Consider the following 26067-nt stretch of genomic DNA (forward strand, 5'->3'; position numbering starts at 1 on the left):
GAGCACTCTCCCCACTGGAGCAGAAACTGGACGGTCCCCTTACACCTTTGCTCCCAAAATGTTTTTTGTTTGTTTGTTTTGTTTTTTGTTTTGTTTTTTGCGGTACGCGGGCCTCTCACTGTTGTGGCCTCTCCCGTTGCGGAGCACAGGCTCCGGACGCGCAGGCTCAGCGGCCACGGCTCACGGGCCCAGCCGCTCCGCGGCATGTGGGATCTTCCCGGACCGGGGCACGAACCCGTGTCCCCTGCATCGGCAGGCGGACTCCCAACCACTGCGCCACCAGGGAAGCCCCCAAAATGTTTTTATATGTTACACACACGTATGTGTTCACATGCACATGCCTGGCCCAGCACACAGGCACCAGCCACGTGCACGTAGGCTTTTAGCCTGACTGACCTCTAGGCTTAAGGTCCTCACAGGCCTGAGGGAGACTTGTGAACCCAGCAGAGGCGTCTGGTGTTGGTACCATCCTCCAGCAGCTGCTCCCAGAGGCTTGGGGCACAGGTCGAAACCCAGAGAGTTAAAAGGTACAAGGTCATTGGCGTTTTATTTTAACACAGCAACACTTTTATTGCTTTTGAGGGTTTCGCTAGAGCAGACCTCATCCTATTGCACAGCTGTTTCATTTGGCAGTTTAGAAAGTTGCAGTTAAAGCTTTCTTCAAAGCAAAGACAAATGAAATGCCCAGTGTGATTGAAGGTAAAGGAGTGCAGGCTTCAGAGGGACAGGGTCCGTTGCTTTTCCTCCCCGTGTGTACCATCTGTGATCAGCAGCTGTGTTTGGATAGTACTTCCGGACCCCAATTTCCAGAGATCCTTTGGAAATCCTGATCCACGGGGCCCCGTCTATCAGGGAAGTCAGAGCCCAGCCCTTCAGAAACCTGAACAAGATGGATACCCACTGGTCATGAGGATAGTTGCAGAGAGCTGGAAGCTGACACAGAGCTAGCTGGGGCGATCCTGTTTGTTTGTCTTAAAGCAAGGGGAATGGAGTTCCTAAGGCTCGACAGGGGCCCATAGTCGTTCCCCCTGTTCTGCAAGCTTAGTAAACCCAGGAGACGGGCACCCACTGCGGAGAACTGCATGCCCGGTCAAAGGCTTCTTGCAATTTCTTAAGGGTTTCATCGACGCTGTTATTGACCAGTGAGAGGTCAAAGTAGTGAGCATACTGGCCACGGATGGCCTCGGAGTCCTTCTGCAGCTGCTGCAGGGCTTCCGTCTGTGGAGGAGACAGAGAAAGGGAGGGAGGGGGAGAGAGGGCGTCACGGATGGAGCAGGGATCCACCCGTCTGCACCCCAGCACCACCGACTCCAGTAAAACGTACAAGTACAGTGAGATTGTGTTTCCCCTCTAGCAGATTTCACCGAAGATGAAACTGCACAACATGCTCCTGGCATAGGGATGACCTCTCTCAACGTTCCCAACACAATCCTGCCTGGAGTCTCTCCTACAGATATATTTGCACGTGTCAAACGCCGTACGCACAGGGCCATCCACCGTCGTATTATTTGTAATAAGTTTTAAACCTAAGTAGCCATCAAGAAGGCAATGAGGAGACTAAATGAGTGTCTGCTACATCCACACGATGCGAGACCACACAGCTACTGAGAAAGACCCGGGGAGGTCCCCACGCACAGGTTCAGCGCAAAGCAAGGCGCCTGCAGGGTGGGTTTGGGGCGGCTCGGCTCTGGGGAGCGGGGAGGCCTTTCAACACGGTCCTGGCCTCCTTCCCGCCCCTCCCCGCACAGCACGCACCACGTGGGCCCAGGGCCGCCTCTGTTCTTCACAGTCCCTGCCCTGCCCCCAGATGCCCCTCTTAAGCCCATGTCGCACCAGTGTCAGGATCTGCTCTTCTGGAACAATGGCCTGGCTAGTGCATTAACAACTGTGTGCTGAACAGACGGGACAGGCACACGTGCTCTGGCCCCTGGCCGGGCGGGAAGGGGACAGCAGCAGGCAGGGTTAGGTTTAGGGTCGGGAAGCTGAGCTCTGCCGGCGCTCTGGCCAACGATCCGGACCGATGCCCGGTCCTCACGGGCCTGGAGAGCGGCCCCCACCACCACCCAGCACAGACCCTTCATCCCACCTGAGTGCCCTGGTCAGTGGGTGCGATGAACACAATGAAGGGTGAAAGTTCTGCCGTCCGAACAATCTTCAGGGTCTGGAAAAAGGGAGTGGAGGAAGAAGAGAGGGGAAGAAAAGGAGTCAGCTGTCGTGACGGACCTTTGCGATTGGCATCTTCGGGCCTCGCCAACCCCCGCACCGTCTCCAGCATTTCTGGTCCTGCTGTTCTTCCGCCAGGTGATCCCAGGGAAAGCTCGTGGCACAGATCTGCACTCGCGGGAGGGTCCCACGAGCTGCGCCCTTCAGCACCCTTTTCCCATCTGCTCCTGCCTTCCATGCCTACCCACCTGGGGCTCAATGTCAAGGATGGCGATCTTGTCCTGCTCGTGGATCTGGTGCACTGTTTCAAATTTGGTGCCAAACATGTTGCCCTGGTAGCTGCCAAACTCCAAGAACTCGTTGGCAGCGATGCTCCGCGTCATCTCCGCTGTGGAGACGAAGTGGTACTCCTTCCCGTCTTCTTCACTCTTCTTGGCCGGCCGTGTCGTATCTGTGCACGAGAACCCAAATCCCTGAGCAACTCAGGGCCTCCTGGGCTCCCGAGGGCTCGGACGCTGGCGCCGCCACCGCCACCCCAGCTGCGTTTAGCGCACGGAGTTTCCCGGAGGGGTGTCTCACACAGGACCCCGAGGGGCTGACTTTGGGAAACGAAGAGGACCAGGAAGTCCCCCATCCGCCCAGAACACATTTAACTGTCAAGAGCCAGAGTACCATCCTCCTCCCTTTATGAAGAAGCATCTCTCAAACACCAACCCCAGGGACACGGAAGCTCAGAAATGAAGAAATGACAGCTGAAAATATTTTAGAAACAGATCTCCGGGCTACAGTCAGGATTTCTGGGAAGTACACTGAAAGTCTCCTTTTCGTTGTTTGGAAAGAAGAGTACTCTGGTTTGCTTTAAACTCACACTGCTAAATGCTGGAATGTCCTTAAGTCGCAACGTTTGCGACTACTCGTGTGAGTGATCCTCTGAGTAAACCGTGCTACGCGTGCTGTAGCTTGAGGCGCGGCCCCTGGCCGCCTGCGTCATCCTCTGGTCTGCCTCAACGGGCACCTTCTCCTCAATCCACAACTGCCGCGCGTCTTTCTTTCCATCTTATAAAACGATGACTCTTCTTTGACCTGAGTTATCCTCACCTCTTACCCTTTCTAACTCACTTCTCATTCTAACTTACTGAATGATGGAACTGTCGTGGTTATTTCTACCTCCAAGGCCTTCTGCTTTCTGACCCCAGTGTGTCACTCTGTCCTCAAAGGCAAAATGGAGAAGGAATAAAAAAAATACAAATAACAGGTTTAGAATCCAGTTTTCTACACAGATTCGCTCCTGGGAATGCAACTAATCTAAGCGTCCGCCTGACTGCTGGCCTGACCCTTCTACAGCAGCTGCTGGGGTTACGGGGGCCTTACTGAGCGCTACTTTGAGAAAACATTTCATGAAAATTCGTGGCTGTCCTGTAATTTCCTTAGCCACTCAATGGACCGGAAGAGAGCTCTCAGAGTGATTTAGGCATATGAGAAAGTGTTTATAATATAAATTAAAATGAAAGAAAGTAACGTAAGTTTTTAATAACATGTTATTTGTTTAATCTTTCAAAGCAGTGTAAAAATGTTGACCGCTGCTTCTCTTATGCAGACAAACAGCACAGCTACTTTTTTAGTGGGAGCAACTATGGGCACAAATTTGTATCTTTCCAAACTGGCTTTTCTTTTTATAATCAAACATTTTTTTAAAAAAAATCACAAAGGAGGGACTTCCCTGGCGGTCCGGTGGTTAGGACTCAGCGCTCTCACTGCTGGGGCCTGGGTGTCATCCCTGGTCAGGGAACTAAGACCTTGCAAGCGGTGCGGTGCAGCTGAAGAAAAACAAATCACAAAGGAAAAGACAGATGACCGTGGCAACGTGTCCTTGAGGCCCCCCCGAGCTACTCACACGGGGCGGGGTACGCGAACTTGTCCGGGCTCTGGCTGAGCAGGGCGCTCTTGATGTGGCTGCGGCCCACGCCGCTGGCTCCTGCACAGACAGAGGAGATAAAGGCTTCCATTTCTTGCCCCAGGCACAAAGCTGGGGCTAGGAAGAGGAATGGGATAGGGGTTTTCATCTCTCAGACCCTCGAGATGAGCTACAGGTCAAAGCGAGTTGCGTGGCTTCTGGGCTGGTGTCAGGAGGACCGGGGGCTCCAGGCGCTGGGGTCCCAGTTAGGATTCCGAAGACAACTGGCATTTCCGCAGAGGAGCCAGCTACCACATGGCATTTTCTGTTTATTTCTGAAGTGTATTTGCCTTACTGGACTCTGAATGGAACTGACTTTTACTGGAAATTTAAACAGAACCCTCATACAGGTCCTCTAACCAACTCATGTTTTCACTCTAAAGATGGGGAGGACCCGGAAGCATAGGCCCGGAGCACCCCTACTGCCGCCAGACGGACAGACAGCCCGAAAGAGTTAGTTGCTGAAAACCATGTGGGGTTTACCCTATGTTGTAACGTGAACCCGGTAAGGACTCAGAAAACTCCTTATATCTGCTCCACGTGGAGGACCCAAGACACCTGCCTTCCCGTTTCCTTTTCTTCCTCACTGCCCTTGTTTTTTTGTTTGTTTGTTTGTTTTGTTTTTTTGAGAGAGGGAGTGAGGGAGGTTACGTACTGCAGGCAGGGAAATAAGAACAGAAATGCAGAGATGTACTCTAAGTGGCAAAGCAATGAGAAGATACCGATGAGCACGAGGGTCTTCCTCTTGAACGCAGGGAGCCGAACAACTTCCTCGTAAGAAACAACATCCAACTGATCAAAAACTAGAGACAAAGAAAAGCAAGCCGTGTTCATGCCAGAGCTGGGCACACAGCGAAGGCTGCGACCGGCTATACCGGCTCGGACAGCATCAGGGACAACCTGGATCGTGGATGCCCTTCCTTGGGGTCTATTTTTTGGTTTTCCCAACCCCCGCACCATATAAACTCAGCATGGCTGTTGGTCAGTCCTCTGGACTCGGATTTTCTCTAATCTTTTGGCCCCCAACCTCTCCACTTCTTCTCCACAGTTCGTTACCCGACGCGCCTGTCATCTCCCCTTATCTCCAGCTCGCGCTGCTGTCCCTTCCTCTCTGCCACCAGCGCGATGCTCCGGCCACATCTGCCTCACTGGAGGCCCCTGACATAGCTTTTAGGCCCTGTGCTTTGCTCCTGTCTTTCTCTAGAATGCTCCCGGCAGGAAGGAGGCACTCAATAAATAGTGGCGCAACCGCAGATTATTCTTCACTTGCTGTCTACAATCCACTCAAACGCATTTGCAACGTTCATATATTTCCAAACATGGCAGCTAAGGGACAAAGTGTGAATCAGTTCTAAGGAAAACAGGCCACTGTCTGGGGCTGCTCAGACCCTGCAGTTGGCCACACTGATGGCACTGATGTACTGAGAAGGGTCTGGAAGACTGTTGGGTTGGCTCCCTGGGGGTGAGAACGATGTGCCGGGCAGCGGGGAGGCTGGGGAGCGTACTTGCGCTGTGCTTGGCCAGGTACTTGTCTTTGTACTTTTTCTTCTTCCCGAAGGGACTGCAGCTCGGAGCCTCACTCGGAGCAGACTGAGCCCCGCTCGCCACGCGCCTGGAGGGAAGAGATGACCGAGGACACTGGTGGCTTCTTGGTGTAAAAGCCCGGGGTCATTCGCCTGTGCCGTCCCTTCTACACAGAACCCCCAGACCCATGTGCCTCCTGCCCTTTGTGTCATCCCAGACCCCGTCCTCCTCCGGCAGAGAAAGAGGGGGCTGCAGTCCCAACGCGGGCTTAGGGACCTAAAGCTTAGGGAAGGCATTTGTGGCAACACAGATCCACGGATGAAGGGAGAGCCAGTCGTCCTCCTTCACCCATAAGGGCCAGTCAGGCTCATCAAGGCATCATTGGCCCCCCCACCCCGCCCATTCTTCCAGGAAAAGTGGAAGGTTGGCCCGGTTGAGAAACAGAAACTATACACAGGATGAGATTTCCGTAGCTGAGCAGCGTGGCGGCCATGGGTCCCCGCCATTGGCAGCTCACCACTCCTGCAGCTCGGGGGAGGGGATCAGGCCCGCCGACCCCTGGGAGGATCCTTCCACCCGTCCCTGCCACCAGTTGCTGTCATCCTTGTTGATGATCTGGATGACGTCCCCGGTGACGAACTTCAGCCCCGCCTCCTTGCAAGGGATCAGGTTGTCCTTTTTGGGATCATAGTCAAACTGTGCTCTCATGAACATCTGAAAAAGAAGGCTACTATCTGAAATGCACTTGTTTCCTTGTGAACGCGCCCGAAGTCCTGACCCCACGATCTACTTCTACACGGAAGCTTGTCAGTTACAATACACGGATACACGTGCTCACCATAGCATTATCTATTAGAGCGAAATATTAGAAACGATCTGATTTTCCAAGAATGGGGAATTAATTAAATACGGCCATCTACAGAATATATTACCATGCAACTATAAAGATCAATTTGTAGAAGCGTATTTAATGTCCTGGGAAAATGCTGCTGATATAACATTAAATGAGAATATCATTAAATAAGAACAATACCTAGTACGCTTGAAATTTTAAAGGAGTATTTCTTTCTACATAGAAACAAAAAAGACCGAAAGAAGCTATATCAGAATTTAATACCAGTTACCTCTGCTAGGAAGATTAGGGGTAAAAATCCAACCCAAAGAAATAAAGAAATAATAAAGAGCAGAAACCAGTGAAACACAAACTAGAGTTGAAAGGATCAAGAAAGGCAACATTGGTTCTCTGAAGACTCATGAAATTAAGGCTGATTAACAAACTAGAGAAGACACCATTTCCCAGCAGAGAGCACAACGTAACACCACTATCACAACGGCCAAGATGAAGGAAAAAAGCCCAGATAATTCTAAGTGCTACAGTGACCACGTGGAAGAGCTGGGACTTGCAGCCGTGAATGGAAAACCCTGGAAAGTAGTTCGGCAACATCGTGAAAGAGGCACGCAGCCTCAAGCTCGTCAGAAATGCACCAAAACTCAGGTACAGAGAGGTTCATGGCAGCACTAAGTTTTGTAAGAACTAAAAAGCTGGAATCACAGAAGGCCCTCCAGAGCACAGTCATACAACACATGAAGAAGAAGGAATCACCTGTTGCTACAGCACAGACTTCACACCGAGTGAACAAAATGAGACACTAAAGGATTCATACTGCATGAGTCAATTTACACAAATTTCAGAAAGGGGCAAAACTCGTCTCTGGAGTTAGAAGTCAGGGCTGGCGGGACTGGAAATGGGCATGGGGACTCTTACGATTTGTGTCCTTTATTGTACATGTGCCCATATATACCAAACCTTCAATTTAAAACAAGTTTTTTAAAAAAGAAAATTATACCATCATACGATAAGTGACCCGTGACAGAAACTTCAGAGTTATTTTTTTAAAACTTCCTTCTTCCACATTTATCTGTCAGGGCCCCGCAGCCTGCCAGTTTGTAACACATGTTAGTTTGGTTCAGAGAGTACCAGGCAGCTATGCTTGTTGAGATATTTACAATCACATCACTTCAATCAAATTCGAAGAATACACACTGGGCCTGAATCCTGCCATCATCACAACAGAGAAGATGGTGCCACCTACCTGCAGTGCAGGAAGCCGATTTTGCTGGTTGGGAATTACTTTCAATGAGATCATTCCTTTGGTTTCTTTCTATTAAAAAAGAAAGGTGAAATAAAATCGTCATGTAAAACGAGCCGGGGTGACTGGGGGTTTCATTAAGTCATTTTTCCCCTCCCAAAGTCCTGGGCATTTTTTTCCCAATAGCCATCTTTACTGTACACTTTGAAATCTTGTAGCACAATGCTTCCTCCAAGACAGAAGTGTCATGTGCCCCATAAACCAGCATAACAAAGAATAACGAACAAAGGCTAATCGTTTTCCCTCCTCCGCGCAGTCGACCCCCAACAGGTCCCCAGAAGCACTAAAATGAGCACGAACAGCCACACATTTCTCCACACCAATAAAGGGCCAGTCATGTGCCTAAATACTTACACACAAATTCAGACGTGTATTTTTGCTAGTTGTTTTTAACAAAAATGGGATTATACTATATGCATTACTCTATGACTTGCTTCCAGCTTGATACATGAAGACCTCACTCACTCTGTCTCATGGCTCTGCCGCATCCCTTGCTCAGCCACCATCCCCATTACTGGGCGTGTCCACCGTTGCCAGTTTTTTTTATTACAATCTGCTGCAGTAGACACCCTTTAACGCGTGTCCTTATATATTTGCATTTGATTTATACAGAATAGAACCCCATGATGGAAATGCAGAGTCAAAGGATAAAGACAATTTTATAGCTATCCTCAAGTTACTTTTCTAAAAAACTATAAAAATTCCACTCTCACCAGGAGCATATGAGAGTCCCTTTCCCCTGAAATTCTTGCCAGAATTACATGTTAACGTTCGTTTTAAATTTCTGCCAATCTGATGGGTGGAAATTATTTCATGGTTGCTTCATTTTGTAATTTTATTACCATAACCAAAATTGAGCACTTTTCAAGAGCTCATTGGCCACATGCTTTTTCTTCTTATATATTTTGCCCAGTTGTCTAGTTGGTTGTTTGTCTTGTGAAAGCCCAGAGTCCTAACCACTGGACAGCCAGGGAACTCCCTAGCTTTTTGTCTTTTTATACAAAGTTTAGAAGCACTTTAAATATTAGAGTTGTTAACTGTCTACCTATTATATGCACAACAAGTATTTCTCCAAGTGTATTGTTCATGGTAACTTTTGCCAGGACACAAATTACCTTTTACATAGTTGATTTTATTTACGTAAATCAAAAAGAAGCACAAATGTTGAATGTTCGCATACTTGAAATGGTTTTTATGCAAGACGAAGGGATACAGCTGTGCCATCGGCTCAGAGAAGACACGTGCATCACGTTCTATTGAGAAGCAACCATTAGGCCAAACTGCTCCTCGTGTTGGTGACCATGAAACGATCCAGCCAGAGTCCCGGTGGGAAACAGGTGGCCCACTCCAGAGGGTGGGAAGACGCTGAATGAAGGGTCTGGGGCACGTGGTCCGACACTGTTTGCAATTGGTGGATATGTCTTGTAAGAGTCGAATTTTCATCTACCTGTTCTCCCTGCAGTGTTTTCTTTTCTAGTCTTTTCCTTGTGGAAGGAACTGGGTCGTTGGTCCTATAGAATTGCTCATAGGTGGGTTATGCCTACTTCAGAGTTATATCTTACAAACCCCTTCACCCTCCACATTCATTTACCAAGGTCCTGTCCATTCTATTTCGGTTGTTTCTTTTCTTCTGCTTGTTTTGGGTTTCATTTGTTTTCCTTCTTCTAGTTTCTGTGGGTAGAAGCTGAGGCTGTTGACTGAAACTTTCTCGTTTTATAATCCAGGCGTTTCCACCTTGGTCCGAGTTCAGTGGCATTCCACAAAATCGGATACACTGTGCTTTCATTTCTATTCATTTAAAGACAGTGTCTAATTTGCCTTGCGATTTCTCCTATGGCCTGTGACTTCTTTAGAGGTGTGTTAACTTCCAAATATTTAGGGATTTCCAGGTATCTTTCTGTTTTTTATTTCTAATTTCATTTCATTGTGGGTGGACGGTGCATTTTTGTATGGTCTGAATCCTTTAAACCTGTTGAGGCTGTCATGTGGCAGAGGGTACACAGTCTATCCTGCAGGATGTGGCAGTCCTGACAGTGTTTGCTTCAAGTATTCTGAATCCTCTGTCATCAGGTACATGAATATTTAGGACGTGAGGCATTTCAAGAAGCAGGGTAAACCCGGTCCCTGTTATTTCATCTGGGTCAGAGGTGAGGTCTATCCTTAAACAGCCATGCTTCAGAGCTCTCTAAGGTTCAGTTTCCTCAGCTCTGGTTCAAAGTAAACTTTTCCCTAAGTTGCTGTTTTCTGCTTCATTCCCTGGCTGGTACCCTGGCATCTCCTTGCTGAGTGCCTGAGGGGTGCTTCCTACCAGCCGTGACCAATTACACCCGACTACCCCACGTGTTTTTTCCTGCTTTGGTTACAGGAAGGGTCTCTGTTGTGTTCAGGGGCGGACAGGGACGGTGAAGAATCTCGAGAGGCAAACACCCAGCACGATGCCCGGCACAGCTGCGTCTAAAGAGCACATTCAACGTTTCACCTATTATAGCTCAGTTGTTCTCTGTAACAAATCTATGACATAAGAACAGCAATTACTACCATCTTCATTTTACAGATGACCTAGAGAAGTGAATTCACCTGCTCCAGATCACAGGGCTGGAGTAAAGGAGAGCGGGATTCAGAGCTGCCATTGCAGTCCAATGCTCTTTCTAGACAGACACTCTGGGTCTTTTGCCTTGTTTTAGAAGTTTACTAAATGAAGACAGAGAGCTGTCATTTCTTGCACAGAATAAAGATTAGCAGTGGTAAGAGGCCCTTCAATGAGGTATAAACACTTTCACAGAAAAATGAGGTACACAGACACCAATGCGGATCGATGCTTCACGAAGACAAGGGCATAGTGAATACCCACCATTGCCTTCTGCAGCTGATCTACTGAGTGATTAGTCACGTTCGTGCCGTTGATTTCTAGGATCTCATCTCCGACGTGAAGGGAGCCTACCAACAGAAGAACAAACGTTCAGACGAAAGAGGTGTCAACAGAAGTCAAAACGCCACAGAGAAGAAACCATGATCTAGAGCATGTTGTACGACAGACTGTAGAACACACAGGGTTGAAACCATTCAACCATGAGAGATGGGAATGTTCTGTTCATGGCCTTCAGGGACCTAGCAAGACAGGCACTTGACGGTTTAAGATTATGTCATCCTCCTTGACCTCAGGACTCCAACTGCAAAATAAAAGCACTCGGTCCTGAAAGTGTCCTGGAACTAGAGTCCCCCTGACGTCAGGGGGCTATGACACAGCTGAACACACTCCAAGGAACAAGAAAGCTCAATGTTTCTCTGTTGTTTAGCTAAGACCTCCAAATGCCACCAAGTGGTAAAGTTAATCGCTGTTTAGATTCTATGTGAAGAATGGGTATCAATACCTGTGCTACCCTTGATGCACAGAAAAGCACTTTTACTCAATGACGCATCTGCAAATTGACGGCAGCTTCACATGGCGATACAACGGTTACTTGTCGTTATTTGTTAATATCTATTTTCTCAGTTTATTTTTTTTTCTTTTCTTTTCTTTTCTTTTTGGCCGTGCCATGTGGCTTGTGGGATCTTAGGTCCCCGACCAGGGATGGAGTCCGCACCCTCGGCAGTGAAAGCGCGGAGTCCTAACCACTGGACCGCCAGGGAATTCCCTATTTTCTCAGTTTAACTGGTAGCCTCAGGAGGTCGAGATGGTCTGTTTTCTTCACTGCTATGTGTTCACAGTCTAGTGCAAGGGGTTGCATATAGTAGTTGCTCAAATGTTAACTAACTGCAGAAGTATTGGCATAAATAAGTGTATGAGAATGCTCAGAGGGAGCGACAGTGGCGCTGGGCGATTCATCATTCGAAAGAGCCAGTCATTACGGTACAAAAAATCTCTCGGCACGCACACAGATGCTCCCTGTTTTGAACACTATAAGCTTCGTGCCCCTCGGCCCTGGACAGGGAGTAAAGGATGAATCCCTGAACAAAACACGCCTGCACCTTGTCTGTGAATCATGCCGCCGTGGAGGATTCTGGCCACCGTGCAGGACTGCTTCTCATTCAGCTTCAGCGTGATTCCCTGGAAGACAGACGAGGGCACAGCAAGCTTAACTGCAAGCTCTTTCTGAGTTGATCTTTAAGACAACTTAAGGCAACTTCTTGGGAGAAATATTTTGTCTGCACACGAGGTGTCATCAGTTGGCAGGGGCAAGAAGCCTGCCATGAGGGGCCTGGGGTGGGGAGGAAGAGGGATTACCATGGGCTCCGCGGTGACCTTCTCGAACTGGATGAGCCGCACCTTCCGAGCCTCCTGGCCCTGGACCCGGGTGGGGCTCCCCGGGGCGGCGGGCCCGTTGGTGTACATGTCCTCCGTCACGGCACTCAGCTGGGGTGACACAGTCTGTCGGGTCAAAACAGCAGAGAAATGTATGAAGCAAGCAGCCGTCGGGTCGTTGTTGCGCGTCCAAACCCCAAAGGCTCAGCAAACCAACGCTTATCTCCTAAGGCTGGTGGCCAGTTGCATTAGACTTGATGTGAAGCATTATTTATCCAAGTGGCTACCCCTGCCATCAGCCCGAGACGACACATCAACTGTGACCCCTTGACCCCGACCATGAAGACAGCAATGCTGGACGGATTACACTCTAGAAAGATGTCTTTAGTATAAATCTGAAGTAATTTAAGGCCCGTGGCCTTGGCAGGAGGGCACACAGAGGGATGGATTTTGTAATCCATGGTGTTGGGTCAACCCCGCACAGGCCAAGGGCACGTTGGTCCCCACATCACTTTATATACAGAACCAGTTCCAAACGTGCAAGGTAAAACCACCAAGCTTTGAGAAGCAAGCACAATACATCTTCAAAACCTGGGAGGAGGCAGAGAACTGTAAAAAAACGAAAGCTAAAACTACAAATACTTTAAAGTTAAGAATATCTGTTCGTGGAGAAACTCCACTGAGACAGGCAAAGGTTTAGTAGACACAGAGAGCAATAATCAAACAGCATACAACTGATCTCATCAAAACTAAAAACTTCTCACCAAAACTAAAAACTTCTCACCAAAACTCTCAGCCTGAGAGTACAAAGACTTATACCTACAACATGTAAAGAATTCTTCTCACTCAATAACAGGATGATGAGCAATGAAAAGATGGACGAAACGTCTGAACAAACTCTTCACTAAAGGCCTATGAAGAGCCAACATCACCGTGATACCACTCCGCAGCCACTAGGGAGCCTACAGTGAAAAGGACAGATGTTGGAAACGCCCAGACATCGCCGGTGGGAACGCTAAATGGCGCAGCCCCGTGGAAAAGAGTGTGGCGATTTCTTATATCAAGTTAAGCATTCATTGACCCTATGCCCTGGCAACCCCACTCCTAGGTGTTCACCCACGGAAAGGCTTGCACACAGAAGTTCACAGCAGCTTTATTCACTATAGCTGAAAAGTCCACCTGCAGGAGGAGACCATTCATGCTGTTTTAGAACAAGCAAAAAAAACTACAGTAAAAAAAATTTAAGACAGTGGTTGCCTCTCATAGGATGGGAAGGGGTAGGCTGGGTAAGGGCATGACAGACCTTCTGGAGTGGTGATGTTCCAAACTGTGACCAGGGTTGCGTTGCACAGGTGTATGCATTTGTTAAAACTCATCCAGTGCATTTCACTGTATGTAAACTTAACCACAAAATTTAAAAAAGAACCATAAATACTGAACCCTAGCCGATGATATGCATGCTGAAGCTTTTAGGGGTGAAGTGTTTTGATCTTTGCAACTTATTTTGAAGTGCAAAACAAAAAAAAAGGTGAATGGATGGTTTTGGGATAGATATGTGATAAAGCAAACATGGCAAAATGTTAATGGTAGAATCTAGGAGGTATGGCTAATGGAAGTTGCTATAAAATTGTTTCATCTTTTCAGTGAGATTGAAAATTTTCAGATAAAACATTGGAAGGGAATGGCACTAAGACAGTGACAAGGCCATGGAGCAGGGAACTGGAACCCTCGTGTGGTGTCCTACTGTGGATGGACTCTGGGGTGCTTCCAGGTTTGGGCTTTTAAGAACAGTGTCGCTCTGAGACCACAAGCCAACGAGAATAAGTGGCTGCTGCACAATATGAATAAATCTCCTTGAAACGCTCCTTCTCCTGATACAACAGTCAATCAAAAACCATATGCAGAAGGAAGAAGCCCGACCCTGGTTTATGTGAGGATTGAGTTGAAAATGGATTGTGGCTGCAATCCAGCCACACCTGGGGGTGCCCCTCAGAGACCGTGGGGAGGGAAGATCTTCCCAATGGGTGGAGCCGTGAGCAGGACACCTCGTCAGCCACTTGGTGGCAAAGGAGAAGCGGGAATATCCCCAGGTGGGAACAGCTAGACCTATCTGTCTGTCTACAGAATGAGGGAAGTACTGACAAAGAGAAACTGCCTTGTGTAGCAACTAGAACTTCGAAAACCTCTCATGCCGTTGAGTCATGCGGCACTGCTATTAAAGCAGAATTGTCTAACAAAGGGCCATACTTAGGAAAGTGACTTATGAGACCTGGGAGCCCAGAACCACACAGAACTTCAAGGCCGTCTACAGTAGATAAGCCATTAATACAGTCACCACTGCATCTGTGCGGGGGCATCCTGGCACACAGACACCATGTAGCCCTGAAAAGGAGGTTCAGAGGTTAATCTGGAAGACATATTAAGTGGAAAAAAAAAAAAGAGTGAGGAAAGGTATGTTATCATCAGCATAAACAGTGAAAGATAAGAATATCTTCATATTTGCTTGTAAATGCATCATCTCCCTCTGGAAAGAGACATGAACAACAGGGAGGAACTGGGTGACCAGAGAAGGAGGTGAGAAGTAAACTGTATTCGTTTCATTTCAAATTAATTTCTAAACAGGCAAATGAAAGCTTATTATTCCTAAAGCCCTACAAAGTACAATGCTTTCTATTCTGGCAAGATAGAATTTTCCTAAGTGACTGTGATTTAGGTTCAAGTTGGCAGCCTAAGTACTTGCGTGTAGCCTGGACCCTGTTTAAATGAGACCAAAGGGGGAGGGTAAATAGAAACCCACAGACAAAAAACAGGAAGTCATCAGGGATGAGAGATTTCAAAAATTTTTCCAGAAGACAGCAGAGCCTGGAACGTGCACACAGGAGGAATTGGCCGGGGCAGAACGGGCTGGGGCTCGGGCTTCTGAGAAAACGTCTCCTGAAAAGCTGCCCACCCAACCTACAGCTCCACTTTCAAGGCAGGAAGAAGGAAGAAGGGCCAGGCCAGTGGCATCTGTCCCAGAACTTCCCCAGTGGATATCTGCTCATGGCTCATCAGCCAGAACTGCAGAACACAGCGTGCCCATCCCAGGCTGCAAAAGGGGCTGAGAAAATAAGAACTGAGTTGGGCATCTTGCCGCCCCGAACAAGATCAGGGAAAAGCTGGGTCAGCAAGAAGTGGACTAAAGCTGTTGGGTCAGCAACCGGTCAGAATAATACAAAAGCCTTCACTAACTTTCCCTTTTTACAATCTACCTACAGCAAGTCACGAAACGACATTAAGGTCCACACACACATGACAGAGAAGAGATGAAGGGAAGGGCTACCGATCCTGTGACTACAGTGAGAGGGAAAGTTGACGAAGGAATGAATGTAGAATTTAAGGTTCTGCTTTATTTTGTTTCGTTTAGTAACAATCAGAAGACCCGTCCCTGTGGAACCTGCCCCCCTGCAGATGGGCACACGCTCTCCAGCTCACTCTCCACGGCACCCTGGGAGGAAAGCTAAGCGTGAGCTGTGGATCCTCCTGCATCTGGGATGTTATTTTTTACCCACAAGTGGCTTCACTCACCCGATCCCTGCAGGTTACATGAAAAAAGTACCTCTGGACGACGTGTAATGTACGTGATGTAAGGGCACAGGCCCTTGAACAGCTGAGACAATTTTGAAAAGGAAGACAGTAGAAGGAATCAGTCTACCTGGTTTCAAGATTTATATGGTTACAAATAATCAAGACGGTGTGGTCTGGTAGAGGGACAGACATAAAGATCAATGGAACAGGAGAGAGAGCCCAGAAATAGACCCACACAGATACGTCCAGTTGATTTTGACAAGGTGCAAAGGCGATTCAACGGAGGAAGGGTAGTCTTTTCAACAAATGATGCTGCAGCAATTGGACACCCATAGGCAAAAAAAGAAACACTGAACTAGACTTTAAAATGGATCATGGACTTAAATGTAAAACATAAAACTACAAAACTTTTTAGAAAAAAACAGTCATCAGGGTTTAGGGCTAGACAAGAGTTCTTAGACTTGGCACCAACAGCGGGATCCATAACAGGAAAAACTGATAAATTGGAAAACTTTACCCCTGTGACAGCCTATGTGAAGATGATGAAAAGACAAGATGTGGACTGAGAGAAAACATTCCCAAAGCCCACATCCAATGGAAAACTCTAACATCTGGAGTACATAAAGAATGCTCCATACGCAACAATAAAAACAATCTAATTAGAAAACGGGCAAAAGACGTGAACAGATATTTCACTAGAGAGGATATGTAAAAGGAAGGATGGCAGATGAGGACATGAGAAGACGTTCAATGTCATTAGCTATCAGGGAGAAATGCAGATTAAAACCATAATGAAATATACCACTACACACCTATCAGAACAGCTAAGATAAAAATTGGCGACAAGACTAAATGCTGGTGAGGGTGCAAAGAAACTGAACCTCTCATCCATGGCTGGTGGGAATGTAAAATGTTACAGCCATTCGGGAAGAGAGTTGGGAACTTTCCTAAAAAACTAAATGACTACTTTACAACCCAGCAGTGGCACAAGACAAAAGTCTGTGCAAAATGTGTACATGAAGGCTCATAACAGCTTTATTTGTAGTAACCCCAACCTGGAGACAAGGAGAACAGCCTACAATAGGTGAGCAGTTCGACAGACTGTGGTCTATCCATACCTTGGGACGCTTCCCAGCAATAAAAAATTGCATACAATATGATTCCAGTTATATAACATTCTAGAGATGGCAAAATTATAGAGGAGGAGAACAGATTAGTGGTTGCCAAGGGGACACGGGGAGATGTGACTATCAAGGGGTGGCACCAGGGAGGTCTCTGTGCTGATGGAACAGTTCCATATCTTGATTGTGGTGATGGTTACATATATTCAGACATGTGACAAAATGGCACAGAACTACACTCACACGTCATACCAATGTCAAGTCCATGGTTTTGATGGGGTACTATTTTTGAGCTTGTAGTAGACAGAGGAGAAGTTATTGCATAAAAGAACTAGCAAAATGGCTGGCAAGTCGCACTTGTCTGCAACCGAAGAGCTATAACTAAGAGCACAGTACCAAAGAACGGACAGAGGCAACAACCAATCCTTGAGACATCTGCAGGGTACAGGATCAGTTTCCAGACTCTGGGATGGGTAAGTAAGAGGCCACAACACACAGTGACCAAAGAGTTCCTCAAAGCATTGCCCATGGCGACCTGGAACCATGTGGTTAAAACTCTTCAAAGCTAGGTAGCTATTGCCACAGACCCATTTAAAGAGAATGAGATCAAATAGCTCTCTAAGTAGACTCAAGAAAACCAGAGGAAAAGCAGCGTCAAGCTGGAAGGAAGAATTCTTTCTCTCAAATTAAGCATCTGTACTAGTTGTATATTTTTACCATGCACATGTGTTAAGAGATTGAATGTACAGAATGAGGAATTCAAGGATTGCTGACTGAATGACTGCTGTGAATACACAAAGAGCTCAAGTCTCAAATCTCTGGCCTCAAAGCATGAAATAAAACTTAGGACTTTCCTTGATCCTCACTTACAAATCTTTTTTCACTAGTAGTTGTGGGGCTGAGAAAGCTGAAAACCAAACTCAGAAATTAATCCTATGGATCTATCAGCATCTACCATTTATCTGTGTCAGTAACCAAAGCAGGTACTGGTGGCCATAAAACCTGAAAACATAGATCAGATTATTTTATCATGTGCCGTAAAGTACCATCAATAAACCACTTATGATGATTCACCTGTGTTTCGAGACGCGCTGGGCCCGTCTACAGTGACAGGTTCGAAAGTCTCAGTCCACGGAAGACAAAATGACCTTTGCAAGGGGCCGACGCCTACGTGATTGTGTGCCTGGAACAGGCAGATAAAGCGGCACCCTCCGCTCATCGCCTTCTCATTCGGCTCCGTGACACAGATTGCTTTTAACACATCAGCCTTTAAATTAAGGACTCAGCACCCAGGAAAGTTCAAGACTTGCTATCTCAAAGGCTGGTCTTTTAAATGTGCTTATTCATCAAGACGTCCCCCTTCGAGATGACTCAGAGCCACTATCATGCTCACCCAGAAGCTGCAAATGATGAGTAAGATAAATGGAACCCTCCGACGTGGCGACCAAAGAACCAACTAGCAACAGTGAGGCTTCCCTGACTGCTCAGCAAGAGGGGGCCAGCCTCTCCTCAACAGCACCTGACATGCAGGAAACTCCCTCAACCAGCCCCCTGCACCCCTCACCACAGACAATCCCAGGAGCAGGGCTAGACAGACAGACAGATGTGCACGGAGCCAAGGTGCTTTCTTGACCCCAGCTGTGGGTCTGAGACCACACCAAAGGCAGGACACGTCCACAGAGTTCAGCTGGCCCAGACCCAGCTTTGAAGAATGGGAAGGTTACCCGCTTGCCACTCAGGGTAACTAACTTGTCCAGGTTGACAACTTAGACTGCAGTCTGTCCCCTGTCCCATCTGTCCATCCGTCCACTGGCCACGTGCCGGGCACCTGTCCTGCCCCTGAACTGCTCTAACTTTTCTTGTTTCCATAGCTGGTAATACATTCATTCCAACGTGCTACAAATATTTCGTTTGTTTACTTTGTCGCCCCAAAGCTGAGCCGTCTTTCAATCCTTACCAGCCCACGACCACCAAGTGATGCTGAACAACGTGGTCAAAGGTACTAGATGGCATTTCGCAGAGTTCACTTCACAACTTTGAGACCAGCCTTCTTCCCCGCCGCCCCAGCAGGACGGGGGCAGCTCTGCAGCCTCTCGGCCTTTAATCACACACACTGCTGGGGTGGCAACGCCTGTGCGCTGAAACCCCCTTTGGAGGAAACATCTGCAGCGGGTTCAAAGGGCAGAGGCAGTGGCTCAAAGGAAGTTGGGATTAAAAAAGAGATGAAAAACAAACTTGGCAGCGGGTGGCTTTCCCACCCAAACAGTCGGATTAAGAGCCGGTGACAGCGAATGGAGGAAAGAACAAACATTTGTTCAGCCTACTGTTAGGCTCCTTGCCAACTGTTTCCATGTGGAGACTTAGAAGAAGGCCCAGGCCAAGAAGGCAAGTGATCGCCGCAGACGGCAGGCAAGGTCAGGCTCCACTTTGGGAAAGAAAACAAGAAAGACTATGAGAAAACCAAGAGGGCTCAAGGTACCAGAAACAGCTGAGCACTGTTTCACCACAAATGACAAGAGCTGGGGAAGAGTTGGGGAAAGAGGAGCGCCTCCGAGCCAGAATTTTCCGGCAAGTGACTTTTGAGCAAAAACCTATACAGACGACCCTTGAGCGATGACGGGTTTGAGCTGCACGGGTCCACCGACACGCGGATTTTTCCCATAGTAAACACTGCAGTGCTACACAATCCGTGCTTGGTGGCCTCCGCGGATGGGAGTTGTGGTCACAGAGGAGCCGTTCCAGCGGCAACTGCGTATGTACTTTGCTCATGTGTATTTCTCTATGGGAAGGAAAAATGGAAAAGTGAAGACGCAGAAAAGAGAATGTCATGTTACAAAAGTTGTATTCTGGTTCCCTAATTCAGAGCATTTCTTCCCATTTCCCACCCCTGGGGTCACTTCCCCTCCTTTTTTAGCAACAGTGAAAGATTTGAGCAACTCACTGCTTAGGGTAAAAAAATCTCTGCAGTCAATGAAATGTCAACTGATTTCATCTCCCTTTGCCCCAGGGGACATTTGGTAGCAGTGTCTCAAGACCCCCGTCAACCCTGAATGTCCCCTGCCTGGAGCGCTATTCGCCAGTGACGTCCTGGCCCCTGCACAGCAGGTGATGCTGCGTCTCCCCGCCCAGGAGCCCACAGACAGCTCTTCTGAGTGGAAAGTCACCTGCAGCCTGACATTTCTTAGGTCATTTCCCATGTGGGACAGGCCCAAGTGAACTTTCAGGGACTTTCAACGTATTGCTTCAGTTCATGGGAGAAGGGCTACTTCAAACAGGACTGAAGAGAAAAGTAGGAATTTTACAACCAATCTTATGTGCACTAAGGGATTGCAAAAAAGAACAAGGTCAGAGAGAGCTCATAAAACGTTTCTCCAAGGAAGGAAACATGTACTTAAATATGGGAGACAGGCTACACTTCAAACCTACTGCAAAATTATATTTTGACAATACTTTTTTTTTTTTTTTTTTTTGCGGTATGCGGGCCTCTCACTGTTGTGGCCTCTCCCGTTGCGGAGCACAGGCTCCGGACGCGCAGGCCCAGCGGCCATGGCTCACGGGCCCAGCCGCTCCGCGGCATGTGGGATCTTCCCGGACCGGGGCACGAACCCGTGTCCCCTGCATCGGCAGGCGGACTCCCAACCGCTGCGCCACCAGGGAAGCCCGACAATACTTTTTCAATACCAAATGTCGACTATAATCAGAGGTGAAACTTTGGGCTTCCAGTCTTTAGAACTTTTATAGAAAGCAATCTCCCTAAATGAAGCCTTTGGCAACGTGAGTTTATGAACTCCTTTAAAGCCAACAACTTCCTTACAACTTTTCTTGGTTCTTGCCAGGACAGCAAAACGTGCTACTGCTGCTGGACAGGCGCTACGTCAGGTCAACATCACCGCAAGCCTCTAAGCAGGTCCACTTTACGGAGAAGAGAAATCAAAGGCACAGGCAGAGCCCAGGGTCGGCAGCAGAGACTGCTAAGAGCCCCAGAGGGAGGGTGAACGTCAGGAAGTGAGAGTCAGCAGGTCCGTGGGGTCTGGCCACCTTTCATCGTGTGGAGATTCTTCTTCCAGTCTCCACGCCTCGGCAGGTCTGGACGCTTTGCATTCAGTGCTTTACCAGGTTTTCTTATTTCATGTTCAAATCCTTTCATACACTCAAGCAAAGTGACTAAGCAATAGACTGTATCTGGTATTTTTGCAGGATCAACTCACAGCGCCACAAAAACTGCTTATTACTCAGAGGGCAGTGAAAGGGCCTCTTTTCAAAACCGCACACGACTTCTCCAGCCTCCCCACCAGGCGCAGACAGGTCTACACAGGGTCTGGGCACGGAGTTACAGGTGACACTCAGGTTTTGCTAAGTGACAAGAGCCAGAAAGAAAAGCCTGCATATGTTTGGAGTCTATTTATAAGACAGTCTGAAAAAGGCAAAGTGGTAGTGTTTTCCAGAAGTTGCCAGGGTGGCTTCCAGGTTTCCGGGGAAATGAACCTAAAGGACCATCAGGGAACTTTCTGGAGTGACACAAATGTTCTACATTATGATTACGGTGACGGCCACATGATGGGATGCATCTGTCAGATGTCATTGAACTGCACAATCAAATCCGTGAATTAGATGTATGCTAGAGTAAACCTCAATAAAGTTTCCAAAAGAAATTTAATAAAGAGAGGTGGTTTTTTGGGGGGGAGTGAGTTAAGGCTCAGCCAAGTGAGCTGACTGTGGGGAAGAAAAAAAAATCCCATGTCCAAACTTGTGAGGAACCAAGTCGTTTTAGAGCCTGAGCCCCTCCTAGGGTACATGCTGCTGCATAACTTCCAATTTTGTCTTGGCAGCTGAATAACCAAGGCCTTCCCCACGGGTTCATCCTGACTTGCAATGACAGACAGGTGTGAATGCGGAGACCTGAGCTGATGCCACCCAGCCCAGAGTCCACAGCTCCACAGTCTGCTTTACTTTGCGGATCTTCAGTTTCCTCATGAGTGAAAGCGGATGGCTACGCTGAATCGCATGTCCACCTCTTAAGTCACTTGTTAATTCAGCAAACATTTCTGAGGACCCACTTACCAGGCATTTAAAATGTAAAAAGTGAGTGTGAAACGGCCCTGCCCTGGAAGATCTTGTAGTCTAGGAAAAAGATTCACACTGTGAGTTCTGAGGCTGAGTTATCAAAGGCAAGATAGCTTCTGCCTGGCCCTCTGTCTCTGTCTGCGTGTCTCCGTGGACATCCTTTCTTGGAACCTGGCCACTGTGTTGTGAGAAGGCCAGGGGACATGGAAGGGCTGCTGCCGGTGCTGCTGATGGCTGACAATGAGACAGAGCGTCGGCCTTCAGATGAGTGAGTGAGCGAGCATCCTGGTGGCCGTGCCCTTGTGGGAGAGACCCTGAGTGACAACCTTACCTTGCTGGGTCCTCGCCACACCCAGAAGAATTAGAGATAACAAGAAAATTATCAACCCTTCCCTCTGGGAATCTTTGAGGATGGAGGTGATGAGCTATTTATGGGCCATCATAGGAATCTGCGGGGCAGAGTTACCTGTGAGATGACTGCCCACAAACAGACACAGGGGTCCACCCACCTGCACCCCAGCACCAGGGGCCCTGCCTAAATGCACAGGGACGGTGAGTGAACACTTTGGGGCCAGCGTTGGCTTTTACAACCCTTTCTGCTGACACAACCACCAAGCAGTCCTACTCTCGATCTGCTCCTTACAGTCTTTCTGTGACCCTGACTTCCGTCCACGAAGAAGTTTCCCTTGACCTTAATCAGCTCTCGGTCGAGGCCGCGGCCTCTCCCGATTCTCGCCTAGAGGCGCTTCTGGGGGCCACCAGCCACCGCGCCCGGAGTCCCGCCCGAACCCCGCCGCCCGCCGCGGCCTCCACCCCGGGGGCAGGACCCCCGAGGGCAGGGCGGCGGGCGGGAAGGGACCGCGGCCGGAGGCGCGGCCTAGAGACGAGGACCGGCCCGCATCCCGCGCCGGGCCCCGGGGGCAGCTCACCTCGGGCCGGCTGCGCTTCTGCAGCAAGTGCTCCAGGTAGAGGTCGGAGAGCGCCGTGCGCATGGCGCCCCCGCTCTCGCCCTCGCTCGCCTTCAGCGTCATCGTGCGGGACCTGGGACGCCGGGCGCCGGGACGCGGGGACGCGGGGACACGGGGCCGGACAGAGCCTGGAGCGGCAGGGCCCCGGGCCTGCGGCGCGGAGGCGGCTGAGGCGGCGAAGGCGACTGGGAAGCGGCGCGGCTGGTCAGTCACCACCCCGCAGGCTGTGCGCCGAGAGCGCGGGGGAGGAGCTCCGCCCACGCCCCACCCTCGCCACGCCCCTGCCCCCGCCTCCCGTCTCCCCCCCGCCTGGGCCCCGCGGGCCCCTGGCGCGCTACGCACCTGAGGGCCGGAAGGAGGCGCTGTTCCCGCCGAGGCCCCTGCGGCTGAATCCCAGAGGGGTCAGAGGAAAAAGCACACCGCTCCCAAACCACAGAGGACCCACAGCCTGGGGCGGGTTGAGCGCTCGACCTACACCCGGGCCGAATTCGTGGGGATGGCAGGGGAGCATCCGAGGGCTGCGACGGCCGCCCCTCCGACTCCAGGCTCCACCCAGAAACCGATGTGGGCACAGGACTTTGAGAAAAGGCCTTTTAAGGCTCCTGTGCTGCTGTTATCTGTCTTAGGCTACAGCTCCTACTGCTAATGCCACAAAAAATTGAGGGATCAGTGGAAGCGAAGAAAGCCAACCTTCCTTCCGAATCCTAGAGCAGAATTCCTTATACCCTAACGCCTTCGTGGCGTTAAAACAGAAGCCTAGACGACAGACCTTCTGAACAAAACAAACATTTTCTGTGCTTACAGAGCTCAGGGCTGTCCACGATCTGTACACACCTTTGCCTGATAAACACCTGGCCCCTTGACCCCAAGGGAGTAACCTCGCAGTATTATAAGCAGTTCATTACTCTATGTAATCTTATTTGGACCTTCCAGTACCTCATAGACAAGAAGGGCAAATCCAGGGGCAAGAGTTTGCAGCCAGATCATCCAGTTTTCTCTGCTAAGAGGCTGAGCTCACGTGATTGCTGGCTCCCTTCCCCAAGATTACCCTGAAGGAACTATAGAAGGCTGAGATACACACACACACACACATACACACAGAGGCAGAGACACAGACACAGAGGGAGAGAGAGCTATTGAAATTAAGACAGTGCGATACCAGTGCAGGGATAGATTAATGGAGCAATGAGATAGATTAGAAAACGCAGAAACGCACCCAGTCATGTGTATAACTGTGTATACGATACAGGTGCCATGTTAGGTAAGTAAAGAGGGACTTTTCATTAACCAAAGCTGGAAAATGGTTATTTATATTGAAAGAGATGAAGCTGGAACCCTCCTCCATGTTATATGCAGAAAAAAAATCTATTCCAGATGGATTAAGGACTTCTGTGTCAAAAACACAACTTTAAAGCTCTTGACAGAAAACATCAGCAAAGAACTTTTAGACTTTGGGATAGAGACAAACCATTGACTATAAAACAATATTGATCAGTTTGACTTTAGCATTAAGAACTTTTACTCATCAAAAGACAAGCTAAAAAGCAAAAAAGATAAGTTGTGCTTTTGCAGAAAATATTTTCAATACACACAACTGACGAAGAATTCCTACTATGAACATATAAAGGTCTACAAATCAATAAGGAAAACACAAACAATCCAGCAGATAAATGAGTAAAAACCACGAATAAATATTTCACAGATGGAGAAACCCACGTGAACAATAAACGTATGAACAGATGTTCAACCTCATTAGTGATCAGACCATAATGAAATACCACTGCACCTCCATTCAATTATCAAAAATTTAAATGTCTAACAATATCAAGTGTTGGAGAAGATGTGAATCCATATGAGTTCTTGAATATTGCTGCTGGGAGTACTGCTGTTGGCAGTACTATCTAGGAGAACAGTTTTGCATTATCTCATAAAACTGAACAGGACCTTCTGAGCCAGCAATCCCACTTCTGGGATAGGTTTTGTGAAACTTGATAATCTAATTTTAAAATATGTGTGGACTTGTAAAGAACAAGAATTGCCAAAGCATTCTAGGAGAACAATGTGGGGGAACTGCCTTCTAGATTGCAAGACTTATAACAAAGCTATGTTAATTAGGAGAGCATGGTGTGGGCACAGAAATAGACAGACCATTGGAACAGAAGAGAGACGAGAAATGGTGACATGACAAGAGGCACTGTAGAGCAGTAGGGAAAGGACACGCTTGCAGTAAGGGCGACTGGGGAGCCATAGGATCAAAACAGAAACCGAGACAGGTTACAGGTGCAGGCAAACACGCCACCTAAACTACTGCAGTCGGAGACTTCCGAGGGAGTGAATCCTCCAGCAAAATGTAGTTAAAAGTTTTTGTCGAGGCAAAGCTCAGCGTGGAAAAGTACTGGGAGGGCAGGTCGGCTGACTCAGGATGCATGGTCATACAGCTGGTCCTTTTTTCAACATTCCCATGCCTTTTTCTGCTCGGCTGGTTCCAGTTCAGGGTGCTCAGTGCTCAGAATCAGGCTTTGCTCCTTGGAATTTATTGCAGCTATCTGCTTTTCTCAATTCCTAGAACTGCCTTGAGGCACACAAATTCAGTTCAAAGTTCATGACTGGAAAAATATAGTTTCTCACAATGTTTTTAAAAAATGAAATTAGACTTTACCTCACACCACACAAAAATGTATTCCGAGTAGCTGAAGGACCTAAAGGCGAAAGGCAAAACTATAAAACTTTTAGAAGACAATATAGGAGACATCCTTTATGACTTTGGGGTAGAAAAGCACTTACGCAGAGGAAAATGATTGCCAACTCGCACTACATTAAAATAAGCACTTCTGCTGATCAAAATACGTCATATCGAGAATGAAAATACAATCCTCAAACTGAGGGAAGATATTTTCCACAGCTATAGCCTACAAAATATTAGTATACAGAGTATAGAAAGAATTCCTACTGACCAATAAGGAATAAATGAAACTAAAATTAGAAAAATGGGCAAAATTCATAGAAGAGAAAGACAAATGTCCTATAAACACATGAAAAGGTCTTCCATCTCATCAGTTATCGGGGAAATGCAAAGTAAGAAAACAATAAGATATCATTACTTATCCGCCAGATTGGCAAAAATTTAAAAGGCTGGTGATGTTGCATCTTCTCAAGGATGCGGATATATCTAATAATTGGTGCCTTTGACTCAGAAAGTCAATCACAGTGTGATAGTCTTCAGAGGAACTCTTGCACTTGTACACTACAAGACATGCATTAATATTTAGAATAAAAAAGACAGAAACAATACAGATGTCCGTCTACAGTCGAT

The 26067-nt window shown here is 48.1% G+C and overlaps 1 protein-coding gene across 1 annotated transcript; it reads right to left on the reverse strand.

The window, feature by feature from the left end:
* Positions 1–546: 546 nt before the first annotated feature.
* MPP1 (MAGUK p55 scaffold protein 1) lies at positions 547–22914 on the reverse strand. Its single transcript, XM_082681830.1, has 12 exons — positions 22716–22914; positions 12017–12160; positions 11761–11839; positions 10643–10728; positions 7735–7803; positions 6159–6355; positions 5623–5729; positions 4840–4920; positions 4058–4138; positions 2412–2614; positions 2087–2161; positions 547–1218 (listed from the first exon to the last, which is right to left on the reverse strand). The coding sequence occupies exons 1-12, from the start codon at positions 22815–22817 to the stop codon at positions 1042–1044; spliced, it is 1401 nt and encodes a 466-aa protein (XP_082537956.1). The 5' UTR covers positions 22818–22914; the 3' UTR covers positions 547–1041.
* Between the last annotated feature and the right edge of the window lie 3153 nt (positions 22915–26067).

Source organism: Grampus griseus, assembly GCF_964374135.1.
Source record: "Grampus griseus genome assembly, chromosome: X".
NCBI lineage: Eukaryota > Metazoa > Chordata > Mammalia > Artiodactyla > Delphinidae > Grampus > Grampus griseus.